The 19,311-nt window shown below is 34.3% G+C and overlaps 1 protein-coding gene across 3 annotated transcripts in view; it reads left to right on the top strand.

The window, feature by feature from the left end:
* SNX29 (sorting nexin 29) overlaps positions 1-19,311 on the top strand; it is a 120,464-nt gene that overhangs the window by 92,076 nt on the left and 9,077 nt on the right. The window contains exon 21 of one of the 3 annotated variants that reach the window (XM_063344366.1): positions 17,809-17,998. The exons of 1 other annotated variant lie outside the window; for it this stretch is intronic. In XM_063344366.1, the coding sequence (XP_063200436.1) occupies positions 17,809-17,998 (190 nt within the window). Of the gene's footprint in view, positions 1-17,808; positions 18,086-19,311 lie in introns of those variants that run through there. One more of the 3 variants, XM_063344365.1, reaches the window with a different exon arrangement.

The following is a 19,311-nucleotide window of genomic DNA, read 5'->3' as shown; positions in this document are numbered from 1 at the left end:
TTAATGTTACTGTTGAGTGTGTCCAGAAATAGATTAACACAGTCATCTGTCAAGAATCTCAAAACAAACCCTTTGATATGCAATCATACAAGGGATATCATGTTAAAATCTTTCAATTTTGTTGTAAATATTGTTCTTTACAGTATTTATAAATGATATTTAGAACTATTTAAGAAAGAATATTAATGAAAATCTGTTTTTGAAAGTGATTTCAGTAATAATTTTTCAGTATAATGTCTTTTCAGTACTACACCTGTAAAAATTGTGTATAGATTGAACACATGTTCATAGTAAGCCATCATACTAATTTTGCTGTCCACAAGCCTCTGCACAGGGATTGTGCATCCATGCATGTGAATCCATGGATGAATCAATTTGCAGAATCCAGACCAATTTAAAATTAATATGTTTCACTAGAAGGGTGCATATTTAGCTGTACTATTTGCATGGTCTTATGCAGAGTTTCAGATTTTGAAGTTGAAATTTATTTCAAGAAAGCTATATTTATTAGAAAATGTAATAGATAAATGGAAGAATACCAAGATGTATTCTGTGGCATTCATGTTTTTTCAATTTTTCCTGGATTTGAAGAAGCAAAAATCAATTTGATGAGACATCTTGATGAAGTTGTTATAAATGGCAAAATTATGTTTGTAGAGACAAGCATTTTAAGACACTTATCTCTTTCTTCTACAAACCTACTTTGTAGAATTTGACTAAGGGCTGTAAAGATTGAAATGGTTTCAAGTACTTTCAGTTGAGGGGCCCATACGTGGCTTTTGTTTAGTTGTTTTAAAGAAATTGTCCTTCATGTTGTACTTCATTTTGTTTTTTAAAGAAGGGGGATCAAATACAAAATACATTTGCAATTGAATTTTCAACTCAAATAATTTTTCTTTTCTTGTCCAATTGTATTTTATTTTAAGGTAGTTAAGTATAGCTGTGGGAAGTAGTGAACTGAGAATTTCTTGTCAACTTCATTTCATAAATTGCTGCTTTAAATGTAGAGCAGGAAAATAAATTCTGAACAGTGTGCTGTTTAAGGTCCCATCTTTTCACTGGCTTGTTATAATTGATTATCCTGAGTTCCACACAGACAAGCAGTAATGCAGAATAACATCTGTAAGTCAGCTTAGGCTAGCTGGTTTTTCTTCCTCAACCAGTTTGCTTATGAAAGAAATTAAATTTCAAGTTTTGTGGGGTATAAGGTATTTTAGTAAATGGTGATTATGGTTTCAGGTGTACATTGAGTTGCTGTAGTAATTATTATTACCTCAACAGTACAAGTGGTCATAAAGATAGCAACACAACTAATATTAAAATATGACAAAAGCGGACCAGAGGGTATTAGATTAAGAAATACTGTGGATATTCTAGTTAGAAATATTAATCTGAAGCTTTTACGTTAATCAAGGGAAAACATAGTAGCAGTTCATTACTTGAGCTGTGGTGCATTATTTACATGCTTTAACCAAAATTGTTTGGGTTTGGTTTTAGATTTTTATTTAATTTCAATTATTAGAATTTCACATATTTTTCTAAAAAAATCTACCATTAATTGTACAATTGAACAGTGACCATACTGTGAGATTGTAACTATGAAATAGTACAGTACTGATGTAAAAGCAATGATACTGCTTTTCAGGTGGTTTCTTTATCTTAATACATTGTTGTTACAGAAGTACTTTATTACAGTATCTTTTAATTCTACTTTGAGAAATGACATTTCAAGAATATTTATAATCTCTTAGCCACTTACATTAAAAACAGGAAGAGAAAACAAATTTCCTTTTATGCCTCAGTCTGAAACAATTAACTTGCTTTCTGATAGGTAATCTCATCTCTTTTATAGGTAAATAAATTTAGATCTCATGTTTTCGTTAATTAAAAAAAAAGTGCCAGGTATGAGAACCTGCACAGGAAAAGATTCAAAATCACAATCCCACGTAATGTATTCTACCAATGATGCACAAGTCAGAATAAACACCATTACCCTATTCTGCTGATGTAAAAAAAAAAAAAAAAAAAAACAAAACAAAACCAAAAAAACCCCAAACCAAACAAAAGAACTCCAACGCTATTTCTTCTAATAAATGTAATGAGCTGAATGAGGTAGGTACAATTAATTTCACAAAGAGCAAAGTTTTATTGAGAAGGCAGCACATGTAAGTAACCTGTTTTTTCAATATGGGTACAATTTAGTATGTGAAACTTTGTGATACAAAATAAAGCAACTATCTCTAAGGAAAGAAATTTGTTCAAGGAGATTTACTCAAGGAAATTTGCCAGCACCATTGGTCAACAATGTGTAAACATCAATATGATGCACTGCGTTGATGCTAAACTTTTTTGGGTATAGCTATATGATAGGTTGCAAAAAGACTATGTTTATTTTTAGAGGGTTTTTTGCATTTGGCAATTTCATAATTCTCAACATGTTGCATGAATCAATGGACTATAGTGGATTTAAGAATATTCTTTGGTATCCGGACATTGTTTAAAAGGTTCTGTTCATATATGTATCTGTTAATTATTTCCTGGGAGCTTTTTCTCACATAATAGATGTATGAGCATTCTATCTTAGCTAGAGTAGATAGTTCTCTATGTAATAATAATAATAATAATAATATTAGTGGGATTCTGGAAAAGCTTAGCTGTTGAGCAAAATAACTATATACCTCATCTACGGTAGACAAAGTGGGTTTTAATGCATTTTTCTACTGAGATATCAGACTCTTCCTCAGCAGCTAGAGCAGCAGTATTAAATTAATACAAAGATCTTTCAGACAATGATAGAAGGAGCACATTTTAGAAAGTATCATTGTTGCTAGGCTATCATTTGAATTCTCGTTGCCCTTTATTTTCTGAGAGTCATGACCTGGCACTGTTGGTGAGTAAGAAAAAGCATCTAAAAGAAAATGCATTTCAGTTCCACTTCATATTGCCATCTTCTCTAGTATTGTCCTTTCTTAATTGATTTTGAGCTTTGTCAACAGATCTTGAACGAGATGGACTCTGTGAAGTGTTTGTTACTTTATTCAGTTGGAACTTTTGTACTGTACCTGCAACTATTCTGTTAGGTTTAATAATATTTTGGTTTAATAATATTTTAATATAAAACACTGTAAATACGTATAATAATTCTGATATATTTGATATGTGCTTTGTAGCACAAATGTGCGTATAGTTGCTGATTACATCTTTATTAATGGAAGAGTTAGCATTTACAGAACATTGAGATATTAGTCATAGGACTGTGCTGTAGAGAGTAGTGATACCTTAGTCTAGGAGAAAAAAATTACAGTCTTAATATGCATAAAAATTCTCTAGGGCATTAGATCTGTCTATTAGAAAGCTATGAAATATATATAAAAAAATAAGATCTGGTCTTAAAGAGTTTCTTCTCACTGTAAAATTAAATGACCACACTTCAGTGTGAAAATGAAAAATCCCATAAAAGTTATGTCTGATTAGGCATCTATAGATGGAAATTACAGGGTCAGTTTTAATTAATCACTTTTAAGATCTGATTTAGGTCCTAGAATATGATTATAGTGAACAGAAAATAAAATTAATGTCTCTAAGACTGAATCCACTGATTACTAAATGCTGGAAGGAATATTGCCTAAAATCTTTGCTGTGAGGTTGTTACTTTGGGGATTTCTCACTTCCCAGTGCAGTGATTTCATACAATCAGACACAGATCTGATGAGGCAAAACATTTTATCTGCTCTGTATGAAATAGCCTACCACTGTTACAAAGAAAGAAATTAATTTTATTTTGAAACTCAGATACAGTTAACAGTTTGCAGTAAAATAATGTGAATCAGTTTGCTAGCATTTCTCTTCATTATTGTATCAAATGCTAGTGGTTAATCATGGAAATGTAAATTTTTTTTGATTCCTTATGCTGTGAACTGTCATTAATGTATTCGTTCTGTTGTTAATCTTTATCATTTGTAATCTTGGTTTGTATATTTTTCAATTTCAATGCTGCATTAGCTCAGTCACAGGTTTGGTCAAATAGTTTCCTTTGCAGTCCACTTTCATGTCTTAATGTAAAAAAGAGATTCTGGCTCTGCTAATTTGTCTGTTTACATGCTGAATAACAAATTCTTTGTGATAATAAAATTGACATCACAAGTTAAATTTTCCAGTCCATGCAGAGCAAAACCTAAATCAAGAATTGGCACTGCTGAATTAGATTGCTACATCTGCTAGCTGGTGAAGGCCTGTCTGTTAATACTTCCTTAAATTAACGGTTATTTGCACTCATGGTTGGTACATTACAGATAAATAAAACTTGTTATAACAAGTACACTTGTGTTTTAATCACATTTTTATCAATCTATCCAAAAAATATCATGCACATTAGTTCTTTGTAAATATATATGTAAGAACAGGAGGGATCTTTGGCAACAAGTATCACAGTTCTTTGGACCGTATAATCGAGTCTTTCAACATAAATCATCATAATAGATTATATGATTTCAAGAATGTAAAAAGCTAAAAGCTGTAAAAAGTTGTGAAAAGAAACACTAAAATGCTGTGATGTTCCGTTTTTCTGTCTCTCTGGTTTCTATATCGAATATCCTCACTTTTTAGAAGATAAAGATTTTCCTCCCATTATCCTCATAATAGATACAGTCTGAAATATAAGAAAAAACCTTTTTTACTGTAAAGGTGATGGAACACTCTAACAGGTTGCCCAGAGGTTGTGGACACTCCATCCTTGGAGATACTAAAGGTGACAGGACACAGTGTTGGGCAGCCTTGTGCAGAGGGATTGGCTAGGTGATCTCCAGAGGTGCCTTCCAACATCAAATAGTCTATAAATCTATGATGCCCCAAAATCTGAACCTGCAATTTAAGCTTGAGTTATATTTTACATAAATGGCATACAAAGATGTGTTAGCTAAATATGCAGCTGGTCAAACAGATGTTATGTGTGAAAACAAAAAAAGCCTGAACAGTGTGAAACTACTAAAAAACATGTACTCCACTTTGTAGCTGTGCAATGCTATTCAAATGAGAATACTGCCACTTCATTGACTCTTTTGTTTCAATGCAAATGTTTGCGTTAAAATATATGCCAGAATGGTATAAACAGAATTTTGCGAATATTTTCACAGATTACTGTGCTGAGTATTTTTTTATTTCATTCTCTAGGCCACAGCTACATGTTACAACTATCTAGTTCTAGATAACTATTAATTATATGTTCTGCTGAGCTGCAGAGGTGGACATTTGTTCTCTTATGGTAGCCGCTCGAATGTACTTCATAAAAGAAGTTAGAGCAGGTCCTGAGAAACTGATGTCTGCAGGATGTGTTTGAACACCAGAGGAGTCATCAGTTCTCTGTGATGATTAGAGCATTGTAACATTCCAAAAAAATGTTGTCACTGGATGACATTACTGGCAACATTTGATAGCAGAGGTTGTGATCTTAGGTGTTTTGTGTCAGTTGTCTTTGAGTCACCAAGTTAAATGGTAGTGAAAAAATCAGTATTTCTACCTCTTTTTCTCATTTTGTAAATGCTTCCTCCTTCCTGGAAGGTAAAATTATGAGAAGCATGGTAGAGAGACACAGCTACCAACTGACAGGCAAATTTCAGTACCAATCAATCAGCCACTCAAAAAAAAAAAAAAAAAAAAAAGGCCTTGGAAATATTCCTCTAAGTTTTATTTAGCATTAAACTGTATGTAAAGCCAAGTAACCTTGCAAAGTTAAAATGATGTAGAAGAATAGATTTTTATTGTTAATGGGTTGAAGATTTTTGGTTTTGTTTGGATTTAGGTCTTTTTCTTATATCTATTTCAGTTGCAATTGTCAGTGTGTGTCATTGAGAATATTTAAATGTGTATATTAAAAGTATGAGAGGTGTAAAGAATGTTAACTTCTATACAGTGCTGTTGCTGGTATTAAAATGTTGCTTTCAAGCATAAATGAAATAACTCTTTTAAGAAAATTACTGTGAGATTCCTATGGATGTTGTATCTCTGAGTTCATTTTAAAGAAATTGACAATTGACCCTTTCAAAGTTACTTTCAAAATATTTTAGATGGATAGATGCATTTGCTCAGACTTAAAGTTAACTACAAGCTCGTCCATCAGTTGTATTTCATTCAATAGCTTCATCTCTCAACAAGGGATAGTTTACTATACAGCAGATCTGGGCACTGTTTAAGTATAAAGAATGAATTGAAACCTCTCCACAAAAACGTCTGTGGAATATTATTTTAAAATAAGATCTCTGAATACATAGGCATTAATATAGTTATGTGTAAAGGTAGAGGAGAAAAACTTTTTAAAACAGTGCTTTTACTGTGTTCTTGGCCAGTGACAGTTTTGAGATGAGGTTTTCATGAACTAATAAAAATTTTAAAGGAATTTTAGGTTTATAAATTTCTCCGTTTGCAAGACTTCAAATCTCAATCTCAAATGAGGTGAAAAATGCTTTTGTAATCATATTCTGCTCATGTCATGTTCTTATGTTCTCTGCCTCATCTTATGATTTATAAGAAATCAGTTTTATAGCTACAGAGAGGTTTCTAAAATATTTCAAAAATATGAATTATTTCCTCCCTTTAGGACTTGCTTAGCCAGACTGATAGTACTGTATTTATAGCATTGGTATAGCTCTCATTTAGCTAGTCTTTCTGCATGAAAGCCTACAAAAGATGATTCTATGAAAAAACAAAATAATTCTAAAGTATGTTTTTCTAGCCTCTAAACAAAATAGCAGAAATTATAGTTCATACAGAATTTATGCACTGAATTGAATGGGAATCCCTCCTCTTATTTGAATTCCATACTACCTACATATAACAGAAGTAAGAAAAGCCTATACACATACATACATCTATATCAACCCAGCAGTGAATAGCGGTTTTTTTGTATTTTTATTCTGCAGAAAAAGTTAGCTTGGAATATTTTCAGGTACTGATACAACTATTTATACGTGAGTGCTGAATACTCATTGAGATGATTCCTTTGACACCTGTGTAATTAGGGTATGAATATATATTTAGTTAGGCATTGCATCAGTTATTTATATAGGATATGTGGTGTTTAGTTACATATGTGATTTGGGAAGTACTAGTTAACGTCATTTTTATACTGAATTTTTGTTTTGCATATTCTATAACATATGTTGGGTCTGCTGGTGCAGCCCGGAAGTTTTTGGGGCAACTGGAAATGAGACCAAAATTGTCCTGTCCATTCCATTTGCAGTGTATGTGGTGCCTTTATTCTGCTGTTAGTGCGTTATCAGACAAACAATACGATTAAAAGCAAACAAACAAGCAGTCCCTCAAATACTGCAAAACAATGTTGATGCTAATTAAGGAAGTTATAAATGCAATTTTGAATAGGTTAATTTCTCAAAAACATGAGTTGGTGATGGCATGACACTTCTTAAATCTATTAGTGTACATAACTGCGCCTTCTAATAGAATAAATGACAGTATTCCGTTGATGCATCCTAAAGTATCGTGGCTAGTGGCCAGATTTTTACCTGATTGCATCCTTTGAAGTGGCAGTTTGTGTTATCAATTTGTCACTAAATGACGTTAGTTTCTCTTTTACAGATCTCAGTAATGTTCTGTAACAATAAGTAAGCACTGTGATAAAGAGGAATATAATTTACATGAACAAACTGGGAATAGCATTTGCTTAAATATGTGACTTTTAATTAGTAAAGCACCTCCTAATGCCAGAAACATGCTAATGAAACTAATTTATTGCTATGTTAATTGATTGATCTACTTATAAAACTATGTAGAGACATTACACAATATTTATCTTTCAATAGAACTGTGTTGCCAAGCACTGATGATTGTTGAAGTAAAAATATCTTAGATATCTAAAATTTGATTAGCACGTTCAGATAATGCACGAAGTTCCATTGCAAAAATGTACTATTCTTCTGTGGAATTTTTGCTGATAGAATTAAAATATTTGGAGTGGATTGTTCTTAACAAACATATAGTTGTCTCACTCGTATTCTTGGTTTCTGCATTCCTCACTTTGTAACTGACAGGTTTGTTTTTAGTCTCTCATAACGTATGAGGCTTGACATCAAACTTAAAAAAAGCATCATGCCTGTTTTGATCTAATTGAAATGTGAAGAAGTAGGGCAAAGATTGCCTGGTCAAAGTATATTCATACTTCCATCTCTTTTCCTTCTGCAAGAATTGTATTACGATGTTACATTGTCTTTTAGTTTGTGTTTTGGCATATATCGACGTTGAAGATGTGTAGTACATGCCATTCTACAAATGTATTAAATTTTCCTTTCCATGCTCTGAGTAGTTGAGAGGGTTTATGAATGTTAGAGGAAAATGAGGAACGAAAAAAATACAGCAGGAGGAGTGGAAACAGTGATAAAGAGGGCAAGAATAAGCAGGGAGAGAGGGACACAGGATGCTTAATTTAAAAGGAAGATGGTTTGAATATGTTAAGGAAGTACAGAGAAATGCTGGTACTTCCAGCTTACTAGAAGCATTTGGCTTTATAAAGCTGGTTTTATCCAAACCAATGAAGATGATGTTATGGTTGTAAGTTTTGATTTTACAAGTGATCTATCTGGGATTTGACAAGTTATTTGTTAAATAATCAGGACTTTGATCCTGGCTTTAAAGTATAGGACACTAAAAACTTGAACAGTCATTGGAAAAGCGTGTCGCATCTGTCAGATAGCATTTGTGGCAACTCTGCTACTCCTTTCCGTGTGGTAAAGAACTGTCCTGCATCCTCCTATTTTGTTCGGACCTAAGGTTTGCAAAATTATTTCTTACTTTATTACCACTGGTTAGTCTTTTTAAATGGTCTGAATAAATGCTAAAATCTGTAAACTGAGCTAGGAAGAGAAGATTATCTGTGGGATATGATGGCCTCCATAATGCAAACAATAGCATAGCTTTATTCCATTGTTTGTTTGCAGCAGAGTTAAGGAAGCTCTGTTTTAACTTGAGTACATAATTGACCAAATCTCAGTTTATCTTTGAGGATTTTTCCAGCATGCTTATGTCAGTTAAGAGCGTGTGTATGGAAAAACACTCCCTTGAAATACTTGTGGAAGATGCTACCTAACCTAGGAAGAATAATGTATCTGTAGTAGCAAGAAATTTTATTTGCTCTCTTCTCTTTTGATCCCAAGGGGCAGTCTGCAGTACAGAGATGCCATTAAAAGTATTGTACAGAGAAAACCTCCTTAATCGGATTTGTGATCAGAGCAATGATATATCCAAATTTGTGTTCATGTTCCCTGTGTCCCCCCCCCTCCAGCTACACAAAATCATCAACGAGATCTGCTTTACATACAAATGTTGTAATCCTTTACATTTTAGATCAAAACTTAAGCAAAGTGAAAATTTGGATGTTTTGATATTTTAAAAACTATTTTTGAAGTTGTTAATCTTTTTCACAATTGTTAAAAAGGACTAGAAACTCTGTTGGGTTTTCTTAGTTCTTTATTCCTCTCAGCTGCATTTCTATAGGTTGTATTTCTTTTTCCAGCAGTTGGTCTTAAGAGAAATTTGCCAGCAGTACCTGATGTAAATAGGTTTTGTTCCGGTGAAAGAATCTGTTTATGTGCACGTGTCTGACTCCTGCCCACCTGTTTTCTCACTCTTGCTCACACTTTCTTGCTCTCACTTGCATTTTCTCAGTCTTTCACTTTTAAGGCATTACTGGCAGAAGTGTTTCAGTATTCAGTATAAGTAAAATTGAAAACGTTTTCTCCTGCAGATTATGGGTAATAGTGAAAGTATTACAGAAACACATCCTTCTAAACTCACCCTAATGAAACACCTCAGTGTTTTATTGTTCCAGGACTAAGACATCTCAAAGAAAAGGCATTTGTCATTTGTTTGCCTTGGTGTGATGCTCAATAAAACGGATATGTCATACAGCAACTCCATAATACTGTAGGGTTTTATGTATTGTATGTATTGCCTCATTATTGAGTCTTGCCATTAAAAAAAAATCCACTTTCAAATAGTATGACTCTTACACCAATTACCATCTCAGTAAAAACAGTGAGGCTTGCTCTGCAAAGTTAATTGCTACGAATTGTTCAACAGGCCTCACAAATAGGTATTTTTGAGCGTATTTCCATCAAGTAGATTTTTGTCATGCTTCTTTGTATTCAAAGTGACATTTACAGTGCTTATGAGAAGAATATTTTAGTGTATATTGTAATAGAATTGAATGCTCTTCAGTCACTGTTGGAAGCATTTGAGGGCTTGTGATTTTTTTACAGTTGCCTCAGAATAAACGCTTGTTTAATGCTGCCTGAGAAAATAAGAATTTTAAAATAGGCAATACTGATATTTTATGTCTAAAACTGTTGAAACAAATGAGGGAGAGGATATGGTATGGTATTTCTTTTACATGTGTGGAAATGTACAAGAAATGTTCTCCATTGAATGGTTTAAAAGAATGGGGCAAAAATTTAAAGCAAGTAGATTGACAGTAACAGTCAAAAAGGCACTTTATGTGTTGCTGTTGGTAGCTGATTGGTATATATTGGTTTCCTTTATAAACACACAACTTACAAAGCTTTGAAACAAGTGGAGATAATGTTGAACAAAGCCATGTTCAATATTACAGCAAACTTCGGTGCTGTACAAATGTGCTCTGCATTTTCTGATGAGTCTATTTCCATCTGTCTTTTGCAAATAGTAAAAAAGGCTCTAAGAGTTAGTGAAAATGCCCAGTTGCCTACCATGAAAATATGAAATCATCAATTTACCTTTTTTTTTTTCATTTAACACCTTTATAACATGCAGAAATAGTTTAATGTCACTTCAAATCCCCTTTATTAGTCTTGATTATGCCTGGTTCCCAGTTTGTACAAGGTAATTGTTTTGCACAACCATTTTTCTTAGTCTAGGCAGCTTGGGTCAAGATGGGATGCTGGCCAGTTTAAATAAGGAACTGGTTGGATCAAGGTACTTTTGAATGTGTTTTTTTGATTGGGCCCTAGGAATTCTGTCTTCACTTTCTGTCATTTTCCCTCCCAGTTAAGAACAGACTTAAGTAATGAAAGATCATTCTGAGAGAAAAGTTGTCATTCTCAGTAGGATTTCCTACTTCCTTTTTGTCTTGCTCTTTTACTGCTTGCTAATAAACTCATCAAGTCTTTAGCATCAGATGGGTTTTCTAAACTGTGCAGTTGATGTCCGTAACGTGCTTAACTTGTAGCAGTGCAAGAAGAGGTTAAGCTTTTTCTCATAAAAGAACATACAGCAGTTAAAGTTTTGTGTCATTACAGCAGTGATCTTGTTTCCTTGGTAACAAGCAAGTCACATGCATTCCCGTGTTAAAAAGTGAACTCTTTATATATTCCGGCATTTCTGTACTGCAGCAGGTGTTTCTGAAATCGGTAGCAAAGAATGGGCTCTAGAGCCGGTAAAGAAAGTTGCAATTTTGAAGCTGGGCAAAATAGGGAGAATAGGTTCGTAATTCTCTCCTTTATTTTGCAAGTAACGTAAAATTAAACGAGAAAAGAGACTTGCAAAAATGTAATTTTAACCTCTGGCACCCCTGTTTTCCTGTCTTTCAGTTCTCTGCTCTTAATTTACATTCACATTTCTGTCATGAGGTAGTAATATAACAACAAATTGTAATGCTGAGTACTCAGAAGTACAGGTTAACTTACACCAATAAAGTCAAATCTGTAATGTATTTTGGAATTAAAATGGCTGACATTGTAAATTATCTTGAATAAAAAAAAAAAGTTATTTGGAAGACTGATGCATTTGAGTACCAGTTCTTGATATCCAGTAATGAATAGTCACAGATAGGAAAAAATGTTGTGGAATAGGAAAGGAGTTGTTTGTGTTTCACTTCTGCAAGTGACTGTGACTCATAAGACTCTCCACCACCTTCCCTGTGTTTGAAATTTCTTGCTTCTGGGGCATGTATGTTTTTTTGAGAAAGGTTTCTTTCTGCTTCCTGTGGTTGGAAAGTTTAGTCCTTCCTTGAAGGGTCAGGTTGGTTGGATTTTTAGCTCAGTTCTGGTGGCAGCAGTGACAAAGGAGCCCCACTCCTTTGAAGTCCAGTTGTAAAAAAACTCAATTAGCTGTCCGTTTTCTCAGCTGGTGTTTTTACAGCAAACATTAGCCTAGTAACTGAGAATAATGCTGCTTAAGACTATAAATTGTAAAATGTAAGATATTACTACCATCCATTCCCAAATATATCTTACACATATAGGAAGTCAATTTGTAGAGCAAGACATGTATTTAAAATAAATGTGGAGATCACTTGTTATTTTACTGGAAAGAGATAACTACTAAGTTTTTAGACACCCAACCATGGCACTGAGAAAATACATGAATCCCTTTGCAGAGTCTGCAATGCCTGCAGGGTCTGAATGTGACCCTTTTTATTGCCCATCAACAAACCCACATTGTTCCTATCAGTGTATTTACTGCATATTCCCCTAACTGGCAAGTATTTGCTCAGGTGGATTTGGTTAGCTAAATCATAAACTATTTCTAATTATAAAGACACACAAAAAAAGTGCTACTTCTATTTTGTCCGTACCTGAGTCATAAACAATAGATCCAATAATCTTTTAGGCTCCTTATGCCAGTTTTGAATATGGAACAAATTTTTGCATCCTAGCTATGAACAGTGGAATACTAGAAATGCTAATATAATTAAGTGTGCAGTACTTCAAAGTGTACTGTCCTCATTCTTGATAGCATGAAACATTTTACTATGGAATAAGGTATTGAAAAATGAGTTTACCTTTTTTTGCTTTCAGCAACATTGAAAGCCATCTTGAAACCTTTTCTTTGCAATGTGTCATGATTTTCAAAGTGAATAAGAGAATAAAAGTTATTCATAGCTTTACTTGACATTCAAATACAGAATCAATGTATGTTTCTTGTAAGCATTGTGGTTTTGTGCAAATGTGCTAACTTTACCCTCTTTTTACTGTCTGGTAATGGTCTGGTGCAATGAGCATTCTGAATTCAGTTGTTACACCATGTATAGAGCAAAGTAAATGCCTGGCAAAAAGAGATTCCTCTACTTTGTAAGTCTGACCAGCTTGGTGGTCATTCAGTGAACCTCTTCTCTGGGTACTGGGACAAAACTTTATCGTTCTTCTTTTAATCCTCAGGTCTATAAGCTCCCATTCTCTGCTTTCCATACCCTGAATATATTTTTGTGAAGTGCCTTTTTTCTTCACCTAGCAAATAATTTAACTTCCTTTTAATGAAGAAATGACGGGGTTTTAAGTTGATAATTTTATAAGGATGATCCTTGTTTTTTCTGACTGTGGGCATTGTACAGCCAGGCCAAATGATATTTACCAATTGCAGCTATCATGGCTTGAGTCACATTTAGTTTTAACTCTAGTTTTAACTCTCTTCCAATGGTGTTAAACATATCCTGAATATACAAGCTGAGCTGAGAGTTAATAAGATTATAGCATCACCAATAACAGGCAATTAAAAGCTAAGCTATTGTTCTGAATTTTATTCAGACTGAAGTTCTTTTTATTTAATATTTGTCCACTTCCAATGAAGAAGATACTTTTGTATTTAATTAAAAATTTCCAGAATGCTGCCATGCATATTTTAGGTTTCTGAGGAATCTTTCAGCATAATTCAGGATGTCTAGGTGTGAAATTCCGCCCGCCCCCCCCCTTTTTATTTTGTACCAGAAACTTGGAAAATGCATTTCCTCAGTAAGAAGCATTTTCCTTGTACAGTTCTAAAACTCTGTTGTCTCTGTTTATTGGCATCAATGTACTGTAACTAGCTATATAAAATTACGAAATGGGGGGGGGCATATGTGGATCCTCAAAAAATTAAATCTAGATGGCAATTTTAATACTATTTAAAATACAGACATTTGTAGTATCACCTGTATCAGGCTACTGTGCTCATTCTCTAGGCCTAATGTATGAATTCTATGCAGAACTATAGGAAATTGAAACACTTGCCTACGTAAGCTAATGAGCAGCTCTTCCAGATGCAATGTTATGGTTGATTCTGACCATATTTGTATCTCTGATTCATTGCGGCATTCTGTTAGTCTTTTAGTTGTGTGTGCTGCTCAGCCTGTGCGCGTTGCATAGCTCAGCCAGGCTTGCCCAGAGCCTCAAAGTCTGCCTGTCAGCTCAATTTACCAGTCTCTCTCTGTGAAATTAAGTCTGACTGAGAGCTTGAGATAGGTGTATTCTGAGTTCAGCAGGCTCTGCAGTGGGTTAATGTGTTATTTGTATTGTGTTTGTCTCCAGATGGAACTGCCATAGTGTTATACTTAAAACTTGGATAAAACAAATGCATGTTTTGGTTCTCATACAAAACGATAATCAAGAGTTGCAAAGTATAACCATGAAAATACTAAAATACAAAACAATATACAAAAGACTGCTTTCCATTAACCTCTGCTCTGCATCTGATTACTAACAGTTATAAAGTAATGACATTCGAAATTTTTACATTTGGAAGAGATTGACATCCCTACAGGACCGATAAAAACTTTTCTTGTAAGCATATAGAATGTATTTCTACTTGAATAGCTAAGAAATCTTACAGGGCATTTCTTTTCTACCTTCCCTTCAAATAAAAGTAATTATCAAAGTTTCAGATTTTTTTTGTGTTCATTAACAAGTATATATGGTTTGTAAAGGAAGCTGTGTCTAATACTCTTGTTTGCAATTGCCTAATTATTTCTTTTTACAATGTAAAACAGTTTGTGCCATGATTACTGGAGTAGGGTTCTTTTAAAACAGTTGCTCCAATAATACGCCTAATTTAATGAAGAAGGGTTTTATTTTCTATGCATTTTCCTGAATTCTCTAGTAAACCGGACTAGACATGTCTTGGATGCTTTATTTCCTAGTTATCCTCTCTGTCCCTAGCAATTTGCCCCATTATTCTGCTGGAACTCACTTTGTCAGAGGAGGAGAGCACAGAGGAGTTTGCAACTCAAGCAATCAATAGTTGAGAATTTGCTAAAACATTGGGGTTGTAAGCAAGTGCAGATGCCTCAATGTTTTTGCTGTCCGTACTGTATGATGGTGTCTACCTGCCAACATCTGGGAGCTCTCATGCTTTAAGCTACCAAAGCTGTATCCTTCTGTTCCTTTTCAATCAAGGTCCTAAACACTAATATAACTTTTTTAAAATGGGCACAGAATTTTCAATATAAAAGTTCCACAAACATATAGAATATTATGTTACATCCTCATACACTTTTTTTATGTAGCATCCAAGTCATCAAAGAGCACCAGACTGGCCAAAAAAAAATATCAAAGTGAATATTTTTATTTGATATGAAGATAATTTTTTGTTGGTATAAGTACCTCCTCGTTAGTAAAATCTGATATCAGACTTCACGACAATTATAAATCTAAAGCATTGACATCCACTTAATTATCCTTGTTTGCCATGACAGTAATATTGTCAAAGAATACAAGTTAAACAAGACCACCTTTGCCCAAATCTACATGAATTCCCTGTAATGAAATTGTGGCTTTGAAAGCTTACTTTCTGGCCTACTAAATCCTGCAGAACAGTTTGTAATATTTATTCTACAGCTGCACGTACACTAGCTATCTGTAATTGCTTGTTAAGTTTCTCTTTATGGAGATTATTTTAAGAAAATTGCCAGCTTTAGATATTCATAGTTGAATATCAGCATATGTAGCTGAAGATTGCATAACAGCTAGTTCAGGAGGTGTATTTTGGGGAACTTACAGGTAGGGGAAGGGGACCATCTGCAGGTCTCTTACAGAAAATAAGTGTACCACCATAAAGTGTTTTGGAAACTAATCCTATAAACATGTTGTTTTGTAAGAAGCCATCTGGTCAGTCAGAGCAATCTGTGTGCAAGTGCAGATGGATATGAGAGCTCTGGGATCCATAACCCTTAGTTACCATTCATGATCTTCAAAACAATGCCTTAGAGGAGACCCCTTTTGATGATATATTATTCCATTGTGCACAGTGATAGCGTGAATGCTCCAAAGTCTGGTCTCTTTTTTGGAATGGCAGAGTACTGGAAAACCCCATGACATTTCCAGGAAGAGAAATTTTCAAAGTTACATTCTCCATACAGCTGAAAGCAGATTTCAGGTAGGTAGCATAGGCAAGTTCTCATAGCCCAAATCACTTTTAGTGATTTTCTTCCTTTTTTTTTTTTTTTTTAAATTAGAATTTGAAAGGTACAACTGAAGAGGGAAGTATTTAATTAAATATATGTTCACAGAATGAATAGAAACTGATTAATGGAACTGAAAAAAACCAAACCAAATAATCTCTTATTTTATAATATTATTTTATAATAATATATTTATTATTGGAAGTTGCATACCGTGCAACTGTGGCACTTCAGGAGGCTTTTAAAGCCTAACAAAGGGTGAGGTTATTTCTATTCCTGACTTTCTTTGATGTGTTGAAAGGAACTTAAGGGCTTCTGACTTACTTTAACCAGTCTGCATGGCAAAGTGTATCACTTAAAAGTACACTCGCCTGGCCTGAGTGACATGACCTGAAGAAAATTCCATCTGGAGGTCCATGAGAAGTTCAAATCTCTACTTAGAAAAATATTATGTAGAATCATAAAGCTGATAGACACGGTTTATAACAGATAACTCCAGTGGCTTCAATTCAGAGTGTATGTTCAAGAGAAAGTCTTTGATTTGCTATTTTCGGCTTGAATTCTGTTAAAAGGGAAGCTTGATTAAGATATTTGCCAACAACACAGACCATCTAAAAAATCATTTTTATTCCAAGACTTTCTAAAATGGAAGAAATCACAGACTAGTAAGTTTGTATTTGATATACAAAGGCAGCACGCTCCAGTAAGAGCATGATTTAGTGGATTTATTGTTTAGGAGCCAGGGTCTGAGGAACATGACCTAACAAGTTAGCCATGTCTCCTTTTGGTCAGGGCAGTAGACCTGTGTTCTCTCTTCAGTTCCCAAACACCCATTGTCTTATCACCAAATTGTCTGATACTCTGTGAAATTGAAAACAGTGTTTTTTCAAGATATCTGATGTAGAAAAACAATGAACGATTCCTGTAAGTCACTGCACGCTCTCATTTCCTACTGATGAGAGTCACAGTGGGGCACAGCAAGCATCAGTCAAGCGCTGTTGGTGTTCTGTAGCCTGCAGGTCAGGCTTTTGTGCAGAAGTAATCACTCTAGATTAAGGAAAGGGCCCTTTTAATATTGGGTGGTTCTCTGTGACATTTGCAAACATTTTTGGCACAGGATGGCATTTGCAAACAGTTTTGGCGTAGTGTATTTATGTAATCCAGTGTCAGAAATATCGCAAGCTAAGCTCTCAAACATGAGTTTATGATGTTTGCTACAGATCTCCTGAAATGTCAATGTCTCAGTTCAATTGCCCTTGAGGAATCTGTTAGGGAGAAGAGGAAGAAAAAAAAAAGGAAAAAAAAAAGGCATAAGTATTGAATATACATTGTTCTTTAAATCAGAATGTGTATGTGTAAATATACTCCCATGTGTAAATTTTAAAAGAATTAATATGCTGATGAAACAACATGATTTTAAATTTTTTCTTTACATTAAATTGTTAGATTTGGAGTATTGCAAGAAAAACTGTTTTATAGTGCTTATTTCACTGGGAATAAAACCAAAGATGAAGTTTAATTACTTTTCCGCAGCAGAAAAGATTTTGAGGAGCAAAAGAGGCTTTGCTGAGAGGTGGATATAAAAGCTTTATTCCTTTCTCTTAGCATGTGAAACAGTAAGGAATACTCCTGAAAATGTGGTTTAGAAAAATCTGTTTATACGTCTTATGTTGCAGTCTTCCAGTGCTTATTCATACTCCTTTCTGTGCAACGCTGACAGTAATGGATAAATGGATGCATCCATTCAAATACATGAAGCAAATCGTCTTCATAAGGGAGGTATCTTTGTACTTGTGCGTGTACTTGGCTTTAATCCAGACCGTAACAAGTTTGTTTATGCCTGACTGCACAGTTTTTCAAAAGGAGGTGGGTTATTTCTTTTCCTTATTTGAAGTTGTATTGAAAAATATTTCAGCAGCCATCAGTTTCTCATGTGAAAACAGCATGAATTAGCTACAGGCCATCACTGAAATTCAAAACATCCTACAGAAGCTTTGTTCCTGGCTTTGTTAATCTGCCAGCTATAAACATAGTCCATTCAATTCTGTTGTATTTCAGATGCTATTTTTGTGGTGTATTTTTAATATGTTTGGCACTTCTGTGGTGATAGCAGAATCCATGAACAGTTAGCTGAAGGATTCTAGAATAACTCTTCTATTAATAACAAAAATTAATGGTATTCATACATACTTCCCTGCCATATCACTTCACCTCATTAACAAATGAGTAAAGAAAGTGGCTGTTGCTAGTTTTTTAGGAATGTTCTTTAGACTGCTTCGGAGGTTTCCAAATGCATTCTCTGTAGGTACAAATTAGGCCAAATGTCAGTTCAGAAATGCAAAATGACCTGAACTGTTGAGGTCTATGCAGAAATGATAGAGGTAGCTTCATCACGCAGTCCTGGTTCATCTGCAGCCTGCAGAGATTGCAGAGATAACCTCTCCAGGCTTCTTCCACTTGCTGTTTCAGTATGGCCCTAACCCAGGGACAAGATGACTGGAGTACTTTGCATATTTACAACATCAGTCTAAGTATAACATCAGACTATTCTTGTCTATGATGATGTAGTCAGAATAGCTGCAGATTTCCTAATGCAGATCTGCTTTATAGTGAGACAGGCTTCTCCAGTTTACTCTTGCTAAAATAACCCAATTTTAGACAGAAATTACAGGAAGGATTTGTACTGGGATGGCTGATGTCACCGTCTCCAAGAGCAGACCAGAGTAATTTTTCTTCAGATCTCCACATATTAATTACACGGGCCCCCAGAGTTTGATTGTACCAAGAGCAGTATGAAGGGGTATTTTTTAGATTAAGATTTTAAAAGTGTGACATAATTACACTTAATAGTAAGAGTTTAGTAAAATGCATGTGGTAAGAAGGAGAACCACTAATGTGTGGGTCTGCAGGGATTGCTGTTCACTGTAGAAAGTGTTAGAAAGCGGTCCCTTGTAAACAGCTTGCATACAATTGCTTCATTTTGCAACTGCAAAATGAGCCAAAGAAGCTGTTTCTTACTATTCCATGTCTATTTTAACTAAAATCTCATTTCTGAAATTTTATTCTAACCTTTAAGAACTCAGAAGTTAATTCGTTACAAGAGATTTAATGTAATGTATGAGTTTTAATACAGTTTTTGGGTAAATCATAAATATTCTGAACAGCTCTGAATGTCTGGC

This window comes from Chroicocephalus ridibundus, chromosome 8 (assembly GCF_963924245.1).
Source record: "Chroicocephalus ridibundus chromosome 8, bChrRid1.1, whole genome shotgun sequence".
NCBI lineage: Eukaryota > Metazoa > Chordata > Aves > Charadriiformes > Laridae > Chroicocephalus > Chroicocephalus ridibundus.
The sequence above is the reverse complement of the archived record's forward strand: the minus strand, read 5'-3'. Positions and strand labels throughout refer to the sequence as shown.